Source organism: Myotis lucifugus, unplaced genomic scaffold (genome assembly GCF_000147115.1).
Source record: "Myotis lucifugus unplaced genomic scaffold, Myoluc2.0 scaffold_162, whole genome shotgun sequence".
NCBI classification, from domain to species: Eukaryota; Metazoa; Chordata; class Mammalia; order Chiroptera; family Vespertilionidae; genus Myotis; species Myotis lucifugus.
In genome coordinates this window covers 2,210,096-2,235,439 of record NW_005871210.1, presented here as the reverse complement: position 1 = coordinate 2,235,439, position 25,344 = coordinate 2,210,096, and the positions used below count along the sequence as shown (strand labels likewise).

General features: G+C 40.7%; 2 protein-coding genes and 1 non-coding gene across 4 annotated transcripts in view; 2 read left to right on the top strand and 1 right to left on the bottom strand.

Annotated features, from left to right (window-relative positions):
* LOC102425050 overlaps window positions 1–11,375 on the top strand; it is a 52,595-nt gene extending 41,220 nt beyond the window's left edge. The window contains exons 2-4 of the transcript XR_002831000.1: window positions 7,226–7,359; window positions 7,519–7,552; window positions 11,308–11,375. This is a non-coding gene — a transcript (uncharacterized LOC102425050). The remainder of the gene's footprint in view (window positions 1–7,225; window positions 7,360–7,518; window positions 7,553–11,307) is intronic.
* On the bottom strand, window positions 4,592–13,946 carry GSTO1 (glutathione S-transferase omega 1). Of its 2 annotated transcripts, XM_014461924.2 has the most exons (6): window positions 13,757–13,946; window positions 13,457–13,565; window positions 10,485–10,707; window positions 7,846–7,944; window positions 5,939–6,045; window positions 4,592–4,826 (listed from the first exon to the last, which is right to left on the bottom strand). In XM_014461924.2, the coding sequence occupies exons 1-6, from the start codon at window positions 13,788–13,790 to the stop codon at window positions 4,673–4,675; spliced, it is 726 nt and encodes a 241-aa protein (XP_014317410.1). In that variant the 5' UTR covers window positions 13,791–13,946; the 3' UTR covers window positions 4,592–4,672. The 2 variants fall into 2 exon arrangements, with proteins under 2 accessions (XP_014317410.1, XP_023615606.1); XM_023759838.1 differs by lacking the exons at window positions 13,457–13,565; window positions 13,757–13,946 and adding an exon at window positions 11,276–11,388.
* A 4,340-nt stretch (window positions 13,947–18,286) lies between these two features.
* Window positions 18,287–25,344, top strand: part of CFAP43 (cilia and flagella associated protein 43) — an 86,595-nt gene continuing 79,537 nt past the window's right edge. The window contains exons 1-3 of the mRNA XM_014461918.2: window positions 18,287–18,425; window positions 20,369–20,622; window positions 24,407–24,503. Coding sequence (XP_014317404.1) covers window positions 18,364–18,425; window positions 20,369–20,622; window positions 24,407–24,503 — 413 coding nt within the window. The 5' untranslated portion in view covers window positions 18,287–18,363. The remainder of the gene's footprint in view (window positions 18,426–20,368; window positions 20,623–24,406; window positions 24,504–25,344) is intronic.

Below are 25,344 nucleotides of genomic sequence, written 5' to 3'. Positions count from 1 at the left end.
GCACTAAGGTTTTCTTTCCCATTCTAAGCCCTCCCTCCTGCATCTCTAAGACAATAGGCCTCATTCTCTGTGGAGCACAAAAAATAAAGGCAAGCTTTTTCATAATATAGCAGATGAGAAGAAACGCTTCTTAGTATTGAGCTCTTGCACGCCAGAGTGTCTCCTTAAATTTTGTGCCCTCACTGGCCTCACTCTAGTTCCAGCCCGATTCGTGAGATTGTACCCAAGCTATGAAAAAACTGGTAATGAATTCGAAACAAGATCATCTAGAGGCAAAGAAAAATTTGTGAGCTCTCCCCAACCCCCAGCATGAATCTTAGAGAAGATCCGTTATAATGGCTAAGGGCACATTGTCAACAGCCCAGCAATACAGGGGTCACTTGGATCGCTCTTCCATCTACATGAAATCAAGGCGGTAGCTGGTCTTTACTCCGACCCTAAGCAGCTTGGTGATCCTGAAATTCAGCAGATGGAAAGAGAACTTATTTGATTTTTACAGGATTGAGCCGAAACAGGAATTACTCATCAATGCATTTCAGAGGGTTGACAAGTAAAGGAGGAAAGAAAAGCATTCTATGCCTCACTCATTCTGATTAAATGGTTTCCATTGGATTACCTTATTTGATTCCCACAACTACTCAGGCAATATTATTATTCCTATTTTACAAAATAGAAAATATCCTCAGGAAAATGAAATTATTTGTCCAGAGTGACCCGCTAGTAGGGTTGAAGAACTTTAAAAGTCCAAAGCTGGCTCATTGTCTTGGCCTCTAAAGCTGCTAACAGTGTGGAGAGGAAAGGATCTAAGTCCTGGAAAACATCTGACACGTAATTGCTGCTCAACAATTGTTAGCTGAATCTAAATATCCTTCATTAAAATGACAGAACCTAATTATGTAGCTCATGATTGGACACCTTTTGGCCTTTGGAATTCCAATCTATCCAGAAATTCTTGGTTAATCGTGTTAACATTTTTTTTCCTACTAAATAGGAATCTTTGAAAGTCTTTGGAATAGTGACTCAACAACATTTTTTGTTAGGTCATTCAGAGTGATTTCATGTGAGACATGACAAGTTGCTGTGGATTTATAAGTTTGGGGAATAGCAAAAATGTTCTAATACATTTTCTCTTAAAAGAAATTGCATATGTGTCAGCAAGAAGTCTGGTATTGGAAAAACATTGGTTCTTCACTTGCCATCCTGACAATTTTGCATTTTGGAAGATAAAGTAATAGGATAACTAATATTCTGAAACTAATTTTAATCAGTGAAGACAAACTGAGTGGTGAATAGTTTCCTTTAGGGTTTACTCTTGGTGAATTTCATATGATTTTCATGTGTCATAAATTATGATTCTTTGTTTTTTCAAACATTTAAAAATATAAAAACCATGCTTAGTTCTTATGCTGTACAAAACCCAGCAGTGGGCTGGATTTGGCTCTCTGGCCTGAGTTTGCCCATCCTGGAGGAAACTGACAATGAATGAATTTTTAAGGGCCAAACTGGGAATTCCATTTGCAAAGTAAAAGGTTCCACTTTTCCACTATGCTAGAGAGAACCTATTTCCAAGATTTCCCCCCTCCCCTTGTTGCCACCTTTTAAAGGAAACCAACTCTGAGAGTTGGTAAATGCTGTTTCTTTAAAGTATATCCGTGTATGGGAAGTCACATTCTAAAATGCAAGTCTATTTGGTGTAGTTAGGGGAGAATAGACAAAGTAATGAAAAGAATTCTTCCCCTGAAGGGAAGGAAAATAATGTCAAGGTTCTCCGTTGGCACTTACACTCACACCCTGGCTTTGGCACTTAGACAAGCTATCTCTCCCCTCTTTGACCTTCATCCTTCTCATCTGTGAAATGAGAAAGAAACAGCACCTTCTTTTTTTTTTTTATTATTAAAAGGAAAGGCTTTATTGTGTTGACTTTTTATAAATCTAAAACTTGCTTCTATTTGGAGAAAATAAACTAGATTTCATCATCTTTAACTGAAAATAATATCAATAATAGTAAAACAATGTAACTTGGAAAGTCCTAAGAACTTTTCAGTATGAAAATCCACATCTTCACCTCCCCATCACTTTAAGGCTAGCAAGCTATTAATTTCTTTCTTATTTTTTTTGAAGTAGGTATTTACCTTATTTCTAAAGCCATCTGGGCTGGCTTAGCTCAGTCAGAGCCCAGAGCTAATGAGGCCAAGGTCAGGTCTGGATCTCCATGGGGATAAGTTAGCTTTACTCCTTTCTTTAGCCTTACCCTGAGAAACAGCACCTTCTTGATGGGTTTTGAATATTGAATGAAATCATACAGGTGATCCTCAGTAAGAGCTCAAAGTTAATGACTAATTGTAGTGAATAAGAACACATTTTTAAGAGCATAGTGCATTCCAATTTTGTATCCATAAAGATGAAATGCACTGCAATCCAGCTTTGCCAAGCATATTAGAATTAGAATTCAACACTGAATATTTCTTTCACCAGTTACCAGTTAAAATGGCAGTTGAATGCTGCAGGCTACATTTCAGTAATGGGGATTTTAATCCTACCGCTGAACACTGTGGTTTCCCTGGAAAGAGTTTAATTATGACCTTTGAGTTTATCCCTACTTCCCTTTAAAGACCCAATAGGTACTTCTTTGAAATCCTCTTTGCAGATTGTCCTTCTCTGTAATTATATCATGTTTACACCTCTATTATACAGACTCATTCAAGCAAGAAACAAATGGTAACAAGGCCATATTAAACCTACTCCAAATTGGTTTCCAGCTACCTGAAATATAATCGGATCTACTTGCAAATGTGGGGATCTTCAGGCATGGGTAATAGTAACTTAAGCCTTCGAGGAAAAGAATGCCACCACAGAAAAAATTTACTCTATTTAATTGAATCTCTGTTTTGAGAATAGAACTGGAGTTAGCATTTTTCAGGTGTTGTTTTTTTTTTAAATGTTTTCTCTCATACCTATCTCGGATGGTGGCAAAACCTGGAGGACATCCCTCTGAATACTTCCAAAGCCTAATTTCCATGAAAGATGACTGGGTGTTGGGATATTGTTCACCGAGTTTGAAGAATAAGTGAAAAAAAAACAGCTCTATTTTCAAATAGACTTGTTTGAAATAGAATCAGCACTTGTTTCCAGAATTGACCACACACCCCTTTTCCTTTCAAATGCAACCCTGGCCAGACCCACGCACCCACCCGGTAGAGGGGACAGGAGAGACGCCGCCAGACACCTCCCCGCCCGTGGGAAAGGGAACCGGCTGTAAAACGAGGGTGGAGCCCGCCCCTGGAGTGAGATCCTACCCGCCTACTGGCCCCGGTGCCCAGAGCTCCAGCCAAACCCTAGAGGCCTTCAGAAGCGCTCTGGCCAGTCCGTGCGAGCGAGCGGAGCCGCTGGGGGGCTGCGCTCCGGGCTGCTGGGAACCGGAGTCTCGATTCCCCACGGGTGTCTGTGACCGGGTAGTGGCTCTCTGTGGCACTTCAGTGCCCGAGTCTGCATCCGACTGAAGTCCGCCCGCAGCCGACCTGGGCCCAGAGTGTGGGGCAGGCCGATCTGAGCAGAGGTGGGTCGCCCAGAGCTTGGGCGTTGGCAGCCGAAGGCCCTTTGTGAAGTCATCCTTTGTCAGCTGCCTCTCAGGGTGCGGCCCCCAGATCGCTTGCATCACAATGGGGTGGGAGGGGGGCGCTCTTTTCAAATGTGGCCCACCCGGCCCACCCCCAGCAGTGAGCCCAAGGTGATTGCTAGGTGCTCTTCCGTTGAAGTACAGGAAACCAGACTGTATTGGGGCTGGCTGGTCAACAGCCCCTTAACTCCGACAGTAAGAACAGGGTGCTGGGTGTGTCCTCCAGATATTTCTGCCAGCATCGTAAGGTCTCATTTAACCTCGGGAGCTTAGTTGAATGATCTATAGAGTGAAGTGATGCTCTCTGACCTACTTTCTTCTCCTGGAGGTGATGTGATGATAAACATTAGTGAGAAGACCAATGGGCTATGGAAGTGTATGGAAGATGGCATTACTATTTCTGAATGGGGATATTACCTATTACTCATTCGGCCTTACATACCACATTAAGGGATGTGGTCTCCACAGTAATTACATATTGAATGGGTTGTACAACATAATCTCTATTTTGTACACCTGAAATGGGATTTTGGTAGGAAGGAGTTGAAGAGGATACAGGTTGGATATTGGAGATCAAATAGGAGGCCACCTAGTCACCTGACTTTGAGGTGATGCAGGTTTGGTCTTCATGGGTGACAATGGCAAGTGAAATTCAGTTGATGATGGAAAAAATGAGGATTGGAAATTCTCAATTCAAAACCTTGAAGACAAACTTGAAAGGGCATCTCTTGAAATGACAATGGGGTATCCACGTGGAAATGTTCTATGGGAGGTTAGAAATCTAGATTGAAGTCTAGATCTCAGTAGAGGGGATGACTTAGAGGTTTTCAGCAGAGACTGATAGAAACCTTAGTGTCATTTGAGCATCCGGAGCAGGAAATGTGTTTACATTTCTGCATGAAGGCCTTAAGGAAACCCCACCGCTGGGCCATGATGTCAACTCAAAGAAGGTGATCCAAAGAAACATGAGAGCACTTTTTAAGATAAAAGCATGCTTTTATTCCTATTAGTGAAGGAAAGTATCAGATATATTTTCATTGTTGACTTCTGCCCCCATCAGAGCCCGTAGTCACAGGCCTCCAGGCTGTTCTGCACGTAGAGATTTAAGAAACCTTGAAAGGTTTTCACGTCAATGAGGAGAGCTGATACTGTAGGATCTTTCCTCATGGCTGCCATCCAGAGCTTAAGTTTTGGAGTGTGGTCTACACACCTGTGGGAGATGGAAAGAATGAAGGTGTGAGCTGGACGAAAGAAGAAGGCATTGCAAAGTCTATATGTCATCATTAGCACTCTGCAGTTTCACTTCGTTCTCCTCTAACCTTTTAAAGTAGTTCTTTAAAATGTACATAATCATAGAATAAGGCATGCCTCCTTTTGTTGAGCTTCTCAGATGTTGCGTTTTTTACAAATTGAAGGTTTGTGGCAACACACCTGCATTGAGCAAGTCTGTATTGAGCAAGTCTACTGGCGCAATTCTCCCAAGAGCATTTGTTCGACTTCGTGTCTCTATGCCACATTTGGTAATTCTTAGAATATTTCAAACTTTTGCCATTATTTTTATATTTGTTGTGGAGATCTGTGATCACTGATCTTTGATATTACTAGGGCAAGACCCTCCGCTATATACATATATAGAGAGTAACCCTGAATAGCTTTAAGCTCTAAGAGGGAGTAAGCTAAAGTGGCTGCCAAACTTCAAAATGTGGAGCTTGCAAACCAATATGGAATCTTACTGGTAACTGGGAGGTAGCATTGGTCATATAATCCTGCATGACAGCCTTATAAAAATGTACATCCTTATGGATTTTTTAAAAAGTTTCAATTACAGTTGACATTCAATATTATATTAGTTCCAGATGTACAGCATAATGGTTAGACATTTATATAACATACAAAGTGATCCCCCAATAAGTCTAGTAGCCATCTTACACCATACCTAGGTATTACAACATTACTGTCTATATTCCCTATGCTGTATTTTACATCCCTGTGACTATTTTGTAACTGCCAATTGTATTTCTTAATACCTTCACCTTTTTCACTCAGCTCCTCCTCCCCAAACCTTCCTTATGGATTTTTATTAAGGAGGGAAGGAGTAAATTACTTTTAAAACATTTTACCACATGTCACAGAACCCCTGCCTACTCCCCCTGATGGGAAGCAGTGGTGAGTGTAGGTATATGACATGCACAAGTCTTCCTTCTGTCTGCCTTTTCCCACTCATAAAAGTTGTATAAAATATTTTTGTTCAGAAAAAGGTCAACATATACTATTCAAATTATCATTATCCTAAATTATGCACAAAATATTCAAATGTCTTACTCATTTAACTCCAGTGCTTCCAGCCATCCAAACCAGGGCCACATGAGGTAATCAATCATAGAAAGTGAATTGCCACCAAAGAAGGTTGTCTTCTTATTGGTCAGAACCTGGACATTAAACATCATAAGAGTACTTCTTATTTGGATATCTAGTAAGATTCATCATCAGAGATGATGCAGGTGAGTTAAGTAGAGTGGTGAGACCAGCAGCTTTTACCCTGACATATCCAAGTTTACTTTTTGTCTATTTGATCAGTTTAAGCTTTACTATTTGTTAGTTTGGGATGAAACAAAACAATAAACAAAATAAACTGAAAAGTGGAGAAAAATAAAATAAGCAACAGAGTGCAAGATCTTCGGAATACAACATAGGACTGGTATGCAGAATATAGAAAGAACTCCTGGGAATCAAGAAAAAAGGCAAACCACCTATTTAAAAAATTGGGCAAGACTTACACTTCACAATTAAAGGATATCCAAATGGCCAATAACCATTTGAAAAGGTAGTCAACTACATTAGTTATCAGGGAAATGTGAATTAGAACCAAAATGTAATACCACTATACATCCATTAGAATGGCTAAAATGAACAAGACAAAGTTAGCGAAGGTGTGGAACCACTGGTGATAGGAATGTAAATTGGTACAACCATGTTTTAATAGTATCTAAAGCTGAGTACATGCATGCTTTTAACCCAGTCGTTCTACTTGGAAATGTGAACATATATTCACCAAAGAATGTTCACTGCAGCACTAACTGTAATAGCCCCAAAGCAGAAATGTTTTCTGCTCACAAGGAGTAAAAAGGATCTTTTTAAAAACTGTGATACAGCCATATGCTGGAACTACAAAAAATAGGAATGACCTACACCCAACATAGATGAACTTCACAAACCTAATACTGTATGAAATAGACAGACCAAAAAAAGTGCATATTATTTGAGTCCATTTATATAACAAAAAAAATAGCCAAAACGAATATTCTGTGTTTTGCTATGGGTGCTGATTCTATGCCTATGTTCCCTAAGTAAAAACTCATCAAGCTGGACTCTTATGTTTTGGTTACTTCTCTATAATTCTTCAATTAAACAATTTTCTTAAAATATACTGGGAATAGCTAGTTTAACAATTAGCTGTTAAATAAAATTATTTGAAAACCAAGCGTAAACTATGTATTTGAAATTCAAGAAGGTGAATTGGTATTATGGTTTTGTCAAAGGGGGGGAATTCAGAATATTACTTGATTAATCAATATCAAATCAACTTAACCCTTTATAAAACTTCTACAGTTTTTTTCAGGGCCTGTATAACAGTCTGCATTGTAAACTGATTGTTTAAATCTACCTGAAGCATTTGGAATGTCTGAAGGCCAAGAGGAAGACTCAATCTAAAGGCCCAAAATGGCAACTCTCCCCCAAAGGAGGTAAAACACATCTGGCTTTGCCAAGTGTCTGTAGGATTCATGGCAAACTCTTTGTGGTGGGAAATGTTTATTATATAATACTCAGTAAAATAACACAGGATGGTATCTATGCTCTGATTACATTTATGTTAATCTTTTTATTTATTTATTTATGGACAGGGACTGGAAGCAGCATGGGAAAAAAAGAAAACAGGTGACACATTATAGAAATATTGGTGAATTTCCTTTTTTCCATGTTATTTTAACATCGATGCAACAAAACATTTTAAAAGCCCATGACAAAATATTTTTAGGTGTTTTGGTTTATATCTTAAAACACACAGCTTATGTCAATCTGTTATAAACTAAAATTTCTTATTTGGTATTATTACTAATTCCTATAAAGTGAGCTGGGGAATGAGGATATGAAGAAAAGAGAGTCGAAACAAGTGGGTAGGTGTAGTGTATCATTTACTCTGATAAAAGCCAAAAGACGCGATTGATTACCTCCTCAAGCTTGCTGAATTCTTGGCGAAATTCTTCTTTCAGGTCAGAGCAGTCTTCCTTATTTTCACTTCTTATAAACCTTCCTACCAAAGGTGGCACCTAGACAGAGAATAATTGCTTAGTTTATTGGTGGGAGACTAAGTTTACCAGCCTCACATAAAAACACGATAGAACCCTTATTGTCCCAGTGTCAGAGTGTTCTAGAAACTTCAAGGGTGTACCCATTCCTGTGTTCAGAGAGGTCATATACCGATCTTAAAAATAGTTTCGTGGCCAGAGATGCTATATGAAACAGGATTTTGTAAGTTGCAAATAACAGAACCCACTTTGGCAAGTTTGAGCCAAAAACATCTGTAAAGGACTCTGAGTGTCTCATTGAATTGTTGGGAGGCTGAACAAACAGGCTCAAAACTAAGCTGGAACATTCCAAAATCATGCCCAAACTGGCCTGTGGAAAGCACCCACTGTGACCTGTGAGCTGTGAGCTGAAACTACAGAGGTTACAGTGTGCGCCACTGCCAGCAATGACTCCGAGATAACCAAGGCCACTAGCACCAAAGCTGTTTCTGCTCTGGAATAACTCACAACCAGCACGGCTCCTGGAAATCCAGAAGCTCTGCTGCCAGCCACTCTCACCAGCAGCACCAGTGCCTCAGCCCAACCCATTTCCTCACACTGATCATTTCTGAATTGAACTCTACCATGTGTATATCTGACAGGGAGAGCCTTGGGCCCAGGCCTTGTCCCCAGCTGCAAAGGGAGTTTGGGAAAGAGAATCTTTCTGCTTTCTACGTTGGGGAGGACATGAGAAAACTATTCAAAGGGGACTGACTCTTTGAAGGCCTGACAGGTGTAGTGTCACATGCTTTAAGGCTCGTGGTGGAGGTGTTTGTGTGTTTTAATCCTTCAGTCTTTGGTATCATCTCATTGCAAAAGACAGAAGCCTACTCATCCCAGTTTAAGTAAACAGGCACTCGTGAAAATCCAGGAGACACCGCTGAAATCCCATCCATGTCAGTACAACTTGCCCTCATTGGAGCTGAAGGTTTGCAGGCAGCCCTTCCATCCACATTTCCTGCCTGGTCTTTCCTCTTTGCTCACCCTTAAATGTCTGTTCCACATTATTTTCCACATACAGTTCCCTCTGCAGTGTTTTTAATTTCCACTTCCCCAAAAATGTATTTTTTATGTGGCTTTGGTTTGTCAAGTCTCTCTCTCTCTCTCTCTCTCTCTACATATATATATATATATATATATATATATATATCTCCATCCTAAGCTTCCCCACTTTGACTGTCTTAGTCTGTCTCAGTTCCAAGTTTCTAGGAGAGAAAATGATTGGGCTGGGGGTGCAGATGGGGCCATTTCTGGTCTGCCGAGCTGTGGACAGGATGGTGGGGTCATATGGTCCCTTGGATCACCTCTTTCCGGAATGTGAGTAGGAAAGTAATAGTGGGCATCTCCAGCTTTTAGCTCATTTTCTTTCTAAACAGTATGATGGTTCTCTTGTTACTGTTTTTCTTTTTTAAATTCTGCAACATCTTCCTTGCAAATGCCCTATGCCCTGTCCATCATCTTTGACAGCAGCCATCTCTATCTCTACTATTCTTTCCCCCTCATCCTGCTAAGCCAGACATTTCCCTCTCCCCTCTCCCATCCCCATCGGCTGCCCTTTGCACTGTCTCCTTAAACAATATGTCCTCCCTATAAGTCCCTCTAGAGAAGATATTTCTGTGCATGCTGATATACATTGACATGGAAACAGAATTATAGAGACATAACATGGAAACAGAATTATAGAGACATAACCTGACGTTGCTATTCTTGTTGTCTACTATTGGTCGTGTCTTTGTGAATATTAACTGCTTGAACCAATCTACAACACTGATAACATACAGTTCTTCTACAGGAATGCCATTTACTCAGTCAGCTGAGAGCTATTGCCAGCACAGAGCACAAGCTCACTGCTAGACACTGGCTAGAACAAGAACTAACACTGAGATTTACCATGTGTCGGACTCTGCTCTCCATGTTTTAGGTTAACTGATTTTATCTATAAGGAAGACATAATTATACTCATTGAACAAATAATGACCTGAGACACAGAGGTAAAGCAATAAGTAACCTAGCAAGTTAAACAACTTGGAAGGGGCAGAGCTGGTCACAAACCTAGGCAGTGAGTCAACAGTAATGGGAACACTGCCCTCACCCTCAAGGAGCTCACACCCTGGTACAACTCACAGGCTTAAGTCAGGCAGCCACCAACAGGGCAATGTTAGTACTTGTGGGAACACAGAGCTGGGCTGGACAAGCTTCTGGAAGGCAGCGATATCTGAGCAGATACATGAAAGAGGATTTGGAGAAAACCAGGCAAAGTGAGAAGGAAGAAGGGTCTTCCATCAAGAGTTGATAAGGTGGTAATTTTGGGAAACTGAAACATTCAGTATGGCCGGAATATAGTGTGTCGGCAGAGGGATAACTTTGTAGAGGTAAACAGGAACCGATCAAGAAAGGGCTTGCAAAGAGTATAATCCTGTTTTGTTTTCCTTTCCAAAATTACTGAACCATACATGACCACTGATGTAGCTTAAAAAAACAAAGGGTTTTCAAACAGGAACTGAAATTTCTTATATACACACCTTAGAAAATAACTCAAAGACCATCTTTTGGCACGCTTTCTCATAGGGGTCAGCTGGCAACAGCTTCTTCTCTGGATATGCTTCATCCAGGTACTCACAAGTGATGGCAGATTCGTAGATCAGTTGACCCCGGCTGTTTTCCAGAACTGGCACCAGACCAGCGGGATTCTTCTTAAAGAACCACTCAGGTTTATTTTTCAGGTTGATGTTGACGACTTCGTGCCTGAAAGACACATAGAAGACAATGAAGGGGATGAAACGTTTTTGTACTTCTGAAAATCCTCACTGGCCCTACCATCCACTTAGCTGATCAGACCCCAAATTTAGGAGTCCACTCAGCCTTGATTCCTTTCCCCTTGCCCCCCTTCCTCAAGTCACATGCTCAGCTAAACCTCCAAATCAGATTGACTTTATTCACTTCTCAGCTTTATCACGGCTACGTCGTCCAAAACATCATCTGCCACCTGGACCTCTACAACAGTCCCCCACCAGCCTCTAAGCTTCCATGTGGCCTCCCTACACTCCATCTGCACACATGGCCACGTGGAGCTTTGACAAAATTAGATCAGGACACTCTCCCGCTTACAACCTTCCGACTGCTACTCATTACAAAGAGGACAAACCCTAAATACTTTCTATGACAGGTAGGGCACATTTGATCTGGTCCCTGCTTGCTTGTCACACCGGTTTCCTACGACTTTCCTTTGGTCATTTTGATCTGGCCCCATCGGCCTTTCTTATATTCCTTGAATTTGCCAAACATGTTCCCATCTCAGAGCATTTGCACTTACTGGTCCTCTGCCTTCTCTGCCTGTCTTCCCAGGTCAAACACCAAATGTGCAGAGAGCCCTCCCTGACCACCCATTCTGAAGCTGCTGAGAAACTCCATTCCATGATCATCTTGTTTTACTTTATTTATTAAACTGATATGTATCTGAAATTACTTTGGTCACTTATTTACCCATTATGTCAATTATCTAGAATGTAAGCTCCATGAAAGCAAGGATCTTATATGTCTTGTTCATATTTATATATACATACACCAACATCTTTTTGTTGTTAATCCTCACCCAAGGATATTTTTCCATTGATTTTTTTTTTTTTAGAGAGAGTTGAAGGGAGGTGGAGAGACACAGAGAGAAAGATCAGTGTGAGAGAGACACATTGATTGATTGTCCCCTGCACATGCCCCAATCAGGGCCTGGGTCAAGCTTGCAACCGAGGTATGTACCCTTGACCAGCATTGAACCTGGGACCCTTCAGTCCTTGGGCTGATGCTCTATCCTCTGAGCCAAACCAACTAGGGCTACACGAACACCTTTGTAGAACAGCATTTAGTTTAAGGGTTTAAATATGTAATCACCCCTGGAAACAAAGGACTATCCAGATGAAACACGTCAGTGTGTATTAAAAGGTTCATGTGCTGAGATAACATTGGTCACTCAGATATGAGCTACTGCAAGAAAAATAAGGCCCTTTGCCAAGGAATTATCAACATTTCTGAAATTGTATAGTATAAAAACAAAAGGTAGATCCTAGGCTTTTGTAATAAAGTAGGTTCTCAGAACACACGGATTAGGTGGTAACCTGGCATCATGAGTCAACAAGTCACAAGTTGGAAGGTGCACCTTTTAAAGAAAACCATGCTTTGTTAGGTTATACCATGTGGTAAAAATCTAGTACCTCTCTGATGAATCTCCTGGGACTCAAAACTGACCCATGAATGTAGCAGACCTCTGTTGTTTGCAGTATCCGGCAGCTGTCACCACTCTTCACCCCCTCATACACACACTATTATGCTAAAATCATTTTAATTTTCCTTTGGAAAATGCCCAGTAAGTAAGGTAGGGTTGTTTTCAACCTGGATTTACAGAAGGGCACATAACTCAGGATTTGGTGCCCCGAATTCAGCTGCATCTTGCTCTTGGACTTTTCAATTATATGAGTATGATATATGCCTTTTTTCAGTCCAATTTGGATCAGAGTTCTCTTACTTGCAATAAAAGAATTCTGATTAATACAGAAAATATTATAGTATTTTGATAAAATACAGTGTTTTGGATAAATGTTACTAAATGTTGAATATTTGGCTATGTGTTCAGAATCAATTTCATCCAAATAAGATGCCAATCTTAGTGAAGTGAGGGCTAATCCATAAATAATTTGGTGTGGTTTTTTTTTCTTTAGAATGCATCTTATATTTCTTTTAGGGAAAGGAATTGCTGCCTAATCCTCCCTCCTAGAAGACTAAAATTCATTAATAAATCTTAAGCACATACATGGAAAATTTCTTAAGAATGGGGGCTACGGGCTACGTTTTAAACTTCCACATCATAGGTACCTAATGTCTGTTTCACAGATTCCAAAGGTCATTGAAGGGGGTAGTTCCAATGGATCTTTGGTGTTGCCAGAGAGAAGTCAAATGACACTTCATAATTCCTGAGGCTAACTCCTATGCCGGGAACCAGGCCAGTTCCAATGAGGCTTCGCAAAAGACCCAGCCTACAGGAATAGGTACAGCACAGTTAACTGTGCACCCTGCCAGGAGAGTGCAGGTCTGAACTCTGTACTATTTAGTAAGGAACGATACACTCAGAATAACAGCCAACAATATCAGATAAACTGGACATGAATGGAGAAGTCTGGTGAAAGTGCAAGGCAACTGACCAGGAATCGGGGATCTACCAGAGCTAGAAGAGCCGCTGCCTGTCACTCCCTTAGCAGGAGCCCACCTTTCTAATCCATAAAGCAGTTAGGTTCATCTATGGAGTGTTCTAGACAGCGGGATCTATGGCATTTCCGCCGCCCCAGGGAGAAGGCCCATAACTTGCCATGCCCTCCCCAAAAGGCTGAGAATTCTAATTTAATTTGCAGTAAAGGACGCCCCAGGGGCCCCGTCCGAGATTCCCGCCCCCCCCCCCCCTTCGCCCCACTCCCGCACCGCTCGGGAGCGGCCTTCGCCGGGTTCTCACCTGATTCCCTTGGCCTTCAGGACAAGGCGCGTCCGCAGGGCGAACGGGCAGAACCTCATGCTATAGACGCGGATCAGGCCCTCGGGGACCGGCCCTGGGGGCGCGCTTCCTGCCGGGGACAAGCGAACGCAGTTACGGCCCGGAGAGCAGCCGGGACCCCCAGCCCCCCGCCGCCCCTGGAGCCCGACCCATCCCCTCCTGAAGGAGACCCTCCGGGAGGGTTCGGCTCCGGATCAGCCGCACCGGGACCCGCATCGGGGGTCGCCAAGATCACCGCCTCTCGCGGCGGCCAGGCCTCACCCTTCGCCAGGCTCTTGGCTGACCCTCCGGACATCGTGGCGCAGCGTAGGCTGAGCTCGCGACTTGGATCTGCAGGCGATTCAGGAAGTAGAGGCCGCTCCCTCCTCCTTTTCTCCCTTCCCCTCTCCGCTAAGTGCGAACTGGGGGCGGGCTGCCAGCTCCGCCGGCGCGGCGTTTCCGGGGCGCCTGGAGCGAAGCCGGGCGCAGCGAGCGCGCTGGGCTCTTTCCCACCCTCTGCAGGGGACTCGCCGCCCAGACGCCCACCCACGGCGCCCCACCCAGGGCCGGCCTTCCGGGTTTTGTGGGGATCGTGCTTAAAACCCTGCACCCCGAGGTTGTGCCTAACTGTACTGTGTTGGCCTAGGGAAGGGATGCGCCCATGTTGAGACACATGTTGAGACACACACACACACACACACACACACACACACACACACACACACCCTCAGAGTCATTCCCTGACCCTGAACGAAGGTGGTCTGTGGTCTGCCCTCCACCCGGGTCCACACCTGACCTCCCATATTCCATGGCACGGACCTGGTCATTGCTCCCCCTCTGCTCCAAGGCTTCCCCAGCTTCAGGGCCTGTGGCCCGGGCCCAGCGCTCGCTCACCAAAGGTTCCCGTCCATGGCACAGTGACAAGTCGCCCAGCCACCTGGACAGCCTTTGCCTTTTCCTGTCAGCACCAGCTTCCTACGACTCCTGGGATGGCCCCTGTCCCGCCTGTAACTACAGGACACATCCTTTTATTATTTTTTATTATTTTAAAAATATATTTTATTGATTTTTTTTACAGAGAGAAAGGGAGAGGGATAGAGAGTTAGAAACATTGATGAGTGAGAAACATCAATTTAGCTGCCTCCTGTACACTCCCTGCTGGGGATGTGCCCGCAACCAAGGTACATGCCCTTGACCGGAATCGAACCTGGGACCCTTCAGTCCACAGGCTCTATCCACTGAGCCAAACCAGTTAGGGCAGGACACATCCTTTTAATTTTAACCCAAAAGAAACAGTCCAAATCTAGATCTTAGTGACCTCCGATGGTGCTGTTTTCAAAAAATCTATTAAATATTTGGATTTTGAAGCTCTAGTAGGGCTTGGAGTCATGCAGGTAGGCAGAGTAAATTTAGTCCCACTGGTCTGCTCAAAAAAGGGATTCCAGTCGAGGACACATGGAAAAGGGTAGTCAATGTCTGACTTGTCTGCCTAGATTTGAGAGCTGGTGACTCCTGTGCTATTTACAGTGGGGCCTTGACTTACGAGTGTCCCAACTAACGAGTTTTTTGAGATATGAGCCGTCCCTCTGTGTTTCACTTCCCTCACCTGTAAAATAACGTGGCAAAACCCTAATAGCTCCTTTGTAGAAGTTGAAGAATGATTAAATTAGTGGATATTAGAAAGCACTGTAAGCAGTTCTTGGCACAGAATAAGTGTTAAATAAATAAATGCTTGTTATTATTGCTGATACTCAGTGAAAACAAGTTGATCACATTTTTGCTAAAGCATGGATCTGGCTTAACTTTTTCTCAGAAAAGTAACTTTTTAGAAGGTCTCTTAGCATACTGATGCATCGTGCAAATTAACCCTGTAAATTTAAACTTGGCCAGGCAACACCTCTGATTGGCCAAACTAAAAATTTCAGGTCAAGGTATATATCTTGAGAACTTTTACTTGGCATGGTCTGTCCCCTAATTAGTATGAACAGTGTAATGTTTTATTTTAATGGTTTGAAACATCCAATTCATCAATAAAGTAAAAAGTTAATTCCTCAAAGAAATAAATTGAAAAGAAAATATACATCCCAGGAAACAACTGTACTGTTAGCACCACTCTGCATTATAGAGAATCATCTCCAAGCCCTTGGTGGTCATGTGCATGATATGTGAACATCTGGATACACATGGATGTTAGCCACAGGGAAAAACATAGTATTTCACATTTTTTGCAGCTATAATGGTCAATAATTAACCTGAGTGGGCTAATCTCAACTGATTCTGCTGGTTAAAGATTAAGAGTTAAAGGTCATGCTGGCCAGTGTGGCTCAGTGGATGAACATGGGCCTATGAACCAGGAGGTCACAGTTTGATTTCTGGTCAGGGCACATGCCCAGGTTGTAAGCTTGATCCCCAGTAGGGGGCATCCAGGAGGTGTGCAGGAGGCAGCTGATTAATGATTCTGTCATCATTGATGTTTCTATCTCTCTCTCCCTCTCCCTTCCTCTCTGAAATCAATAAAAATATATTTTTTTAAAAAGAGTTAGAGGTCCTAGTGATAAGAAATAGTTTTCTACCTTCTAAGTACTATCTGTCTTTCCTGACAATATACACCCACTTAATACAACATTCTTTGACTTTTCAGGAATGTTACTTGGATAATTTTATACTCTTTAATCTATAATAATAAAAGCATAATATACAAATCGACCGAACAGCCGAACAGTAAAATGGCTGTCCAGACGACCTTCCAGATGACCTTCCAGAAGACCTTCCAGATGAAGCTGGGGCTGTGAGGGCCAAGCCTCTTGCACGAATTTCGTGCATCGGGCCTCTAGTATATAATAAATTTATATGTATAAAGTATTTTATAGAGTAAGTTAGGAATATTGAAAGTCACATGAAGTGTTTCATTGTTATTTTAATTAATTATATTTAAAATATCTTTTTAAAAATTAGGGGCACTTATCTTGTGAATACAAACGTTACTTTAAAAATTAACATTCCATGACAGTCCATAGTAGGGAGAAATAGCTTTCATAAAAGAGATTCCATGGGAAGATACTGGCTGAATGATTGAGTGAAAGTATTATGGGGCCCAGAGTGAGATCAAATGGAAAAAAAAAACTATTATAATCCTCACAATAAGAAGCTATACAGGAATAAATAGTCCATAAAGAAAGGAACTTGAATAGCAAAAAATATATAGGTGAATATTAAAAGTGCATTGAGAGTAGGACGGATAAATAAATTGTGGTGTATTCATATGAACAACTATCCAGCAATGAAAACTAATAAACTATAGCTACAGCTATCAAAATAAATGTATCTCCAAAACATAAGATTGAGTAATAAAAACAATATATATGACTACATATATTAACTTTAAAAACATGCAAAATGAAACAGCATATTGGTTATGGCACATACATATGGTATGTGGTAGAGTTAAAAAGCAAGAAGCAATAAACAGAATTCAGAAAAGTTCTTACCTCTGGGGGAAGAAAGAGAAAGAAAAAGGTAGGAGGGGGCATGGCATGGGGGAGTGTTTCCCTGATATTAATTCCATTACATTTCTTAAGCTGCAAGGGGCCTCAAGACAATGGTATTCAGGTAGGAAAGAATGAGGTGAGAAAAAATGTCATTTGAAAACCTTCCTGTAGAATCTAAGTTTTTACTATATACTATATGAAGGGGTGGGGGGGAGTGATTTATGGAACAGATTTCTAAAAGAACAACAAAAACCCTAACTACTGTTAAAAGGGATGAAGTAGATCTATATATACTGATGCAGAAACATGTTCAAGATATGAAAATGTGGTAAAACAGCATAGAGGAGGTAATTTCACTGGTGAATGCAAATTGCACATCTGCTAAGCATCTATATGAATGAAATGTTGGAGAGATGGTGGCAAGACAGGAAGGGATGGACTTAAAGAAGGATGGGGTAGGGTAAAGGAGAAGACTGGAGGGGGGGGGGGTGGAGGAGAAAGAACCGGAAAGACGGCTTGGGGCAGTGGTTCTCAACCTTCCTAATGCCGCGACCCTTTAATACAGTTCCTCATGTTGTGGTGACCCCCAATTTCATTGTTACAAATTGAACATAATTAAAGCATAGTGATTAATCACAAAAAACAATATGTAATTATATATGTGTTTTCCGATGGTCTTAGGCGACCCTGTGAAAGGGTCGTTCGACCCCCCCAAAGGGGTCGCGACCCACAGGTTGAGAACCGCTGGCTTGGAGGGATCTGAAAGGGAAGGGAAGCATCAAGGACAAGTTGCAGACCTTTTGATCAGATTGTTTTCAGAAGCTCTCTGCCAATTTTAAGTAGCGGAGGGTACATCTGAAGGTGTAACATAGCAATGAAAGGCTGGGAGCTCTAGATTTAGACTAGACCTTGCTTTAAAACCCACTCCGTTTTGTAGCCTCAGGCAAGTTACTTTTCTTATCCTCACTTTCCTTATCTGTAAAATGGGGATGATGGGGGACTTGAGGATTAAATGCAATAATGCCTGCATGGAGCTCGGACCGCCTGGCTCGGCCAGCACTCAATATTAATTTCTGCTATTGATATTTATTAATATTGTAGTTATTTGTCCTGGCTGGGTGGGGCCACTCCGGCACTCACTCCGGGAGTCCCGCCCCTCGCTCAGCTTGCCGTCCGCCTACTGGCTGATACACTGCAGAGCTTTCACCAATGCGATCGGCTCTAGCAGGAGAAGGCCGAAGGGGCAGAGCCAATGGGCGCAGGGGTTACGGTCTCCTGGCGACGATGCAAACAGCGGAGGCTGCGCCGGCGGGGCAGCCAGGAGCCGCGGGGCAACCGTTGCAGACCAGCGCCGGGGTCCAGCGTTTGCTGCCCCGAGCCTGGCTTTGAGAAACACGGTCCATGGCGCAACACCGAGAGGAGGACTCCATCTCCGCCACCAGCGGCGCGGCCCTGTCCGTGAGGTGCGGCACCGCCGTCAGGCGACTGACTTCGGTCTCGCGGAAACTCATGCTCTGACTTACATCCCTTCCCTGCGCTCTTCTTCCTCCCATTCTTTTAGACCCGCTGTCCCGGAAACGTTGACCTCTTCTCTTGAAACCCCAACACCTTCCAGCAGACCCCCTCCCTGGGTGACCTCTTCTCCCCATCCCGTATTCAATGGCCACACCTCCATCTATCTTTCCCCGCCCCACCCCCTTCCATTTTCCCCACCCCTCGCCGGTTGACCTTTTCCTGGCTCAGTATGGCCTTCAGTGGTCCTTTTTCTCCAGACTTTTCGCAAATAGCTCTCCATCCCAATGACAGCACCCATTTTATCCTTGTAGTCTTTGGTGATTTCCCCCCAAATTTAGGGCCGTTCATCTCTTCCTCCGAACTCCTCCCAGCGGTTCTCAACCTGTGGGTCGCGATCCCTTTGGCGGTCCAACGACCCTTTCACAGGGGTCGCCTAAGACCATCCTGCATATCAGATATTTACATGACGATTCATAACAGTAGCAACATTACAGTTATGAAGTAGCAATGAAAATAATTTTATGGTTGGGTCACAACATGAGGAACTGTATTTAAAGGGCCACTTATCAGAACCACTGTTTGAAAAGCATAAGGTTGAGAACCACTGTTTGAAAAGCATAAATCACCGCACAGATAAAAGTGGTATTTCTTTCCTTCCACATTCTAGAGTAGTGATTTTCAACCTTTATCATCTCGTGGGATATAAACTAATTACTAAAATTCTGTGACACACCAAAAAAATGTATCTTTTGCTGATTTGACAAAAAACAAAGGTTTCATTTTGATTCACTCACACTGGACAGCTATTGTGCTGGCTGTTGTCATTTTTTTTTTTAATTTGACAATCTAAGGGAAAAGAGGTCAGTGCCCTGACTAAACAATCAGGTATTGATCACATGGTTTTTGTTTTCTCGAATTTATTGGGGTGACACTGGTTAAAATTCAGCAGGTTTTAGGTGAATTCACATCACATCATCTATACACTGTATTGTGTATTCACCAAGGTATTGCATGTTTCCACTGTGGCACAATAGTTAAAAATCACTATTCTGGAGTGTTACTTGCAGTCTGTTCCACACAGCATCCTCCCCTGGTCCTGGCTCTTCTCTCCAATCTCTTGAAGTTTCTTACCAACCTAGTGTCCTCCTCTTACCTCCTCCACCATCTATCTTTAAGCATATCCTTAATATTTAAATAATACTGGAATCTCCCCTCATCTCAGACTCTCCTTACTTTCTAGCGTATACCCACCACACATTCCTTCTTTTAAAAGTACGTTCCTTTTGTGTTCTAACCTTTCCTTCATGTTGGCTTAATTTCTTTATTTTCTATATCTGTATTTTTAGACCTATGATATGGCTACACATGCTTCATTTTTGTAAAGAAAAACGTTTCCTACTCCACTCACAATCACAAAGCAGGCTGCCCTATTCAATGTTGTTTTTTAAAGATTATTTTTAAAATCAAAGCTAATTATAAAAGGCCCAGGATACAACCTGTTTTCTATTAGAATCAAGGGTGTGTGTGTTTTTTTCTCTTTCTCGCTGTTTTCACTTTTTTTTTTTTTCCCAAGTATATAAGGCCCCAGAAATCCTTCTGAGACTTCCTCAGGTTTGGTAAAGGATTTGCTTCACTGAAAAAGTTCTCTGAAGAAGGCTCTTGAAACCCGTGGAACTTTTAGTCTACATTTAAATCTCTCTCCCACTTGGACTCAAACTGGCCTCACAGACGGCATAAGTGTTCTTTCATATTAGATATTGTTTTAGGCAGAAAGGGGGTGAAAATAGTATAGATGTGTTTCAAAGATTTTGATGACCTTTTGTTTGCTTTGTCAAAAACAGAAAGTGTTTGGAATGTGTTATATTTATGGTGATATATCTCTTCCCTAAAGATGGGTGCAAGGATTCCCTAAGCAGAATGTTCATTTTGTCAACGACAGCACCATTTGCTACTCCAGTGGCAATTTCGTAATATTTATTAATATCGAAACCAAGAAAAAAACTGTACTCCAGTGTATGAATGGAATTGTGGGCGTCGTGGCAACTAACATTCCTTATGAAGTTGTGGCTTTTTCTGACCGGAAGCTAAAACCTCTCATCTACATATACAACTTTCCTGGATTGACCAGAAGGACCAAATTAAAAGGTATCCCGCAAGACCCTCCCTCTGCCATAACTGAAGGATTTTGTCATAAGATGTAACCAAACCTAGTTCAGATAAGTGAAGAATGTTTTGGAAGTCTTTTTTTTTGTAATACACATTTTTAAAGAAGGAATGAGGCTGATCACAAAGGATTTAATTAATTGGTCTAGGGCATCGGTTCTCAAGCTGTGGGTCGCGACCCCTTTGGGGGTCGAACGACCCTTTCACAGGGGTCGCCTAAGACCATCGGAAAACACATATATAATTACATATTGTTTTTGTGATTAATCACTATGCTTTAATTATGTTCAATTTGTAACAATGAAAATACATCCTGCATATCAGATATTTACATTACAATTCATAACAGTAGCAAAATTACAGTTATGAAGTAGCAACGAAAATAATCTTATGGTTGCGGGTCACCACAACATGAGGAACTGTATTAAAGGGTCGCAGCATTAGGAAGGTTGAGAACCACTGGGCTAGAGCCTTGCTACTCACAGTGTGGTCTGCTTACCTTCAACATTGTCATCACCTAGGGTACTTGTCATAAATGCAGAAACTGCTCCCATCCCAGACTTACTGAATTAGAATCTGCATTTTAATAACATTCCCCAGGTGATTCATATGCACATTATGCTTGAGAAGCACTGAGCTAAAAGACTCATTTACACCACTAAATGCATTTTGAAAAAACCTTTTTCAGAACAATTTTTTTTTCTTTTCTGGTAATTTATTGAAAATCCAGGTGAATTGATGTATTGAAGATAAGTCTCTGAGCCCCAATTTTCTTTTCTGTGAAATGGGGATAAGAGTAGTATTATTAAGACTGTGGTGATAATAAATGAAATTACATATATATGTATATAATATGTCATTATATAATGTATGACATGTGTCATATATATATATCAACCAATGTTATCTACCATTTAAATTATTATTATCATCATCATTATTATTACTTGTTGTTAATCCTCACCTGAGGATATGTTTTACATTGAATTTTAGAGAGAGTGGAAGGGAGGAAGGGAAGGGGAGAGAGAGAGAAACATCAATGTGAGAGTCACATCTATTGGTTGCCTCCAGGCCAGGAATCAACCCTACAACCCAGGTACCCAGGTATGTGCCCTTGACCAGGAATTGAACCCGCCACCCTTTGGTGTGCTCTAACCACTTAGCACATCAGCTAGGACCATTTCAATTATTATTCACTCATTCTTAGAAATAGCTGACCCAGACCAGACTACTGCACATCTATTAGAGCCCATCTTCACAAGTCTTTCATTTAGCACAGCATGGACAGAAATCTCAGGAGAGCTTAGGGCTGGTCTTAGATCTGCAGCCTTTTGGGTCAAATAAGTGTTGAGTCAAACCAGGGAACTTCATTATAAATTAACATTTTATTTGTGTTCCCACAGATTAAAACGACTTTTTTTTATTTGAGAGAGAGAGAGAGAGGGACACACACACACACACACACACACACACATTGAGACATTGATTTGTTGTTCCACTTATTCATTGCTTGCTTCTTGTATGTGTCCTGACTGGAGATCAAACTCACAACCTTCACATATCTACGTGATGCTCTAACCAACTGACTACCCGGCCAGGGCCTAAAAAACCCTGGAAGCTCTAGCCAATGCAACAAAACACAAAACAGAAAAATTATAGCTATGGGAAAGGAGGTAATGAGAGCAATAAAGGAGTGCTCAACAAGATGCTGGTTTCAAAATAAACATCCATGCAATTAGAAGATGTAAATACTTAGGAATAACTCAAAGAAGAAATGTGATTGACCTCAGCACAGAAAGCTGCAAAAATCACTGATTTAAAATATTTAAGTATATGGAGACATTTCTGGGTGGAAAGCCTGGTTATTATACAGATATTTCTGGTATTTTCACAGAAAGTAATTCATAGGTTAATTCTATGTTTTCAAGAGACAGGAATACTTAAATGAAATGGTTCCTAAGTTCATCTGGAAGAATAAAAAGTACAGAATGGAAATAATTTAAAAGAGAACAGTGGGAAGGCAGAGGGCTCTTAATCATTATGGTGCTACAGTAAATAAGGATGTGATATTGGTGCAGAGATCACTAGATCAGTAGAAGAGTTGAAGTCTGGGCACAGATTCTAGAATATATAAAGCTAAGCATATGATGAAAGACACTCCCACATACACAAAAAATAAATGGTATGGATTATTCAACAATAGAATTAAGGAAGTAGTTTTTTTTAAAGAACTATTTAAACAGAAGTATCAAGTTAGGTACTCATTATATTGTACATCAAAATATATATATCAGATGAAAATAAGAGTTCAATAAAAACAACAAACCCATTGAAAAGTAGAAGAAAATATGGTAGAAAATTGAAATGATTTCAGGGTGAGAAACAACATTTCACACAAAGGAAAAATAGAAAGATTGACATATTACATAGAAATTTAAAACTTAGGAACATATAAAATACCATGAAAAGTCAAAAGGCAAATAATAAACAGAGGGAAATATTAGGAATAAATATGATCAAATATTTTCAGAGCATTAGGAAACAATAAGAAAAAAAGACAAATATTCCATTAGAATAATGGAAAAGGAATTTGCCTACACCACGAAACTATAAATGAACAAAAACATTAAAAAATGTCCATCTCAAGATGAAATTTTTCTGCTTATCAAGGTCACTTTTTTTAAAAAAATCTGATAACTGCTAGGCAGAGTGCAGTGAAATTGATAGCACTCTTTTAGTTGAAGGTAGGAATATAAATGGATATAATCTGGGAAATAAAAATATATCTGATTTAGTTAAACCCACTTCAAGAAGTAGAATTCACTATTAAGGAAATAATCAGAAATATGGTCAAAAATTTGTGGGCAAAGGAGTAGAGTGCTGTCGTAGCAAAAGGCTGGTTAATGTGAACATTAAAATTCACATGTTTAAAGAATTACTAATTATAAGAAGCTCAATGTAAGGTAAACAACAATAAGCCAATAGGAGTGACATTATATACCATACTTTTAAAAATGAATTATTATGTATAATATTTAGCCCATTATTATAGCTATAAGAAGGAAAGTTATATTTAAAGAAAAATCTGGATTTTTACAAGTAAACACAGAAGAAAATACCAAAAAGAAATATACCAAATTTGGTAGTAGAATTACAAAGGATATTTGTTCATGCTTTTCTGGGGGGTGGGAGATTGGTATTTCTTAAAAAACAAAACACATGCATCTTTAAAAGTTTAAAATAAATGTAAAGAAAATATAAAATTAATTTTAGTTATATGAGGAAATGTCTATATAGTAGTTCTAAGAACTGGACAATATTAAGCTAAGGATATGGCCTAAGGATATGGCCCAAGGTATGGAGATATAAAAGTAAGCTAGAATTATTACACCTCCCTGAAGTATTTAAAGTTGCTTGAATAACTTCTAATGATAATGTTTGATATATTTATGGAATATTTTATGGTTCTTAAATCACTTCAAATCACACTGGGTCATACATGGTGCAGGATACTCAGTTGTGCATTGAAGTCTAGAGATAGTGAACCAATAGTCTTAATATATGCTAATGTTTTTTAAAAAAATGGCTCTTAACTTGACTCTTAACTTTCTGTTCATTATGTTACAAATCAGCCAAGAGATCTCTTATTCCAAAAGCTAAATGTGTTTGAAATATGTGAAATTTATTAGAAAAGGGAAATAAACTATAGACTATAGTTAATCTCAGAATATGATAATTAAGTCCCTATAATGTTTTTATATTTTAGGCAATGTTCTTCTGGACTATACTCTACTTTCATTCAGTTATTGTGGCACCTACCTGGCTAGTTACTCCTCTCTCCCAGAATTTGAATTGGCTCTGTGGTAAGTTCCAGCATCCTGCCAAATTCCTTTCATTTGAGTTGCATTTGACTAGTTAAAGGAATTTACAGAATGCTTTTACATTAGGTTATTTATAAAAATCTTTCTGGATTTTATCAAAGGACAGATACATGAAAAATCTGAAACAACGATAAACAGAAGAAGTAAAAGTCCTAATCATGCTGTTTAATTTTAGTTACTACTTTTAGGCATGAAATTTGGTAGGGCAAAAGCTAAATGAGAGCCCTAACCGGTTTGGCTCAGTGGATAGAGCGTCGACTTGTGGACTGAAGGGTCCCGGGTTCGATTCCGGTCAAGGGCATGTACCTTGGTTGTGGGCACATCCCCAGGAGTGGGTGTGCAGGAGGCAGCTGATGGATGTTTCTCTCTCGTCGATGTTTCTAACTCTCTATCCCTCTCCCTTCTTCTCTGTAAAAAATCAATAAAATATATATTTAAAAAAGCTAAATGAGAGTTAAATTAATTATCCTAGTTCTCTTTTTATTAATGTGTTAACATACTGCCTTTGTCAAATAAAGAATACATTTATAAATACATAAACTTTCATCTTTTCTACAAATAAATAAACTGCTTCCCACTAATGTTGAACTTACTAAGATGGTCTCTGTATTAGAGCTCAGTTTGAAGTGGTTGTTTTGCTGTACAGGACTCCCTGTGGATAAGATATATCTGTGGTCTTTGCTGGGTCGTTCCATGCGGCCAGATTAAAAACTGCAGGCACTCTTCCATCTTTAATACAAACTCCTTCAGGGGAGTCTTAGTAAGGGAAAGGGCAAAATGTTCCAGGAATGATTAAGGATGCTCCTTACATATTAGTATTTCT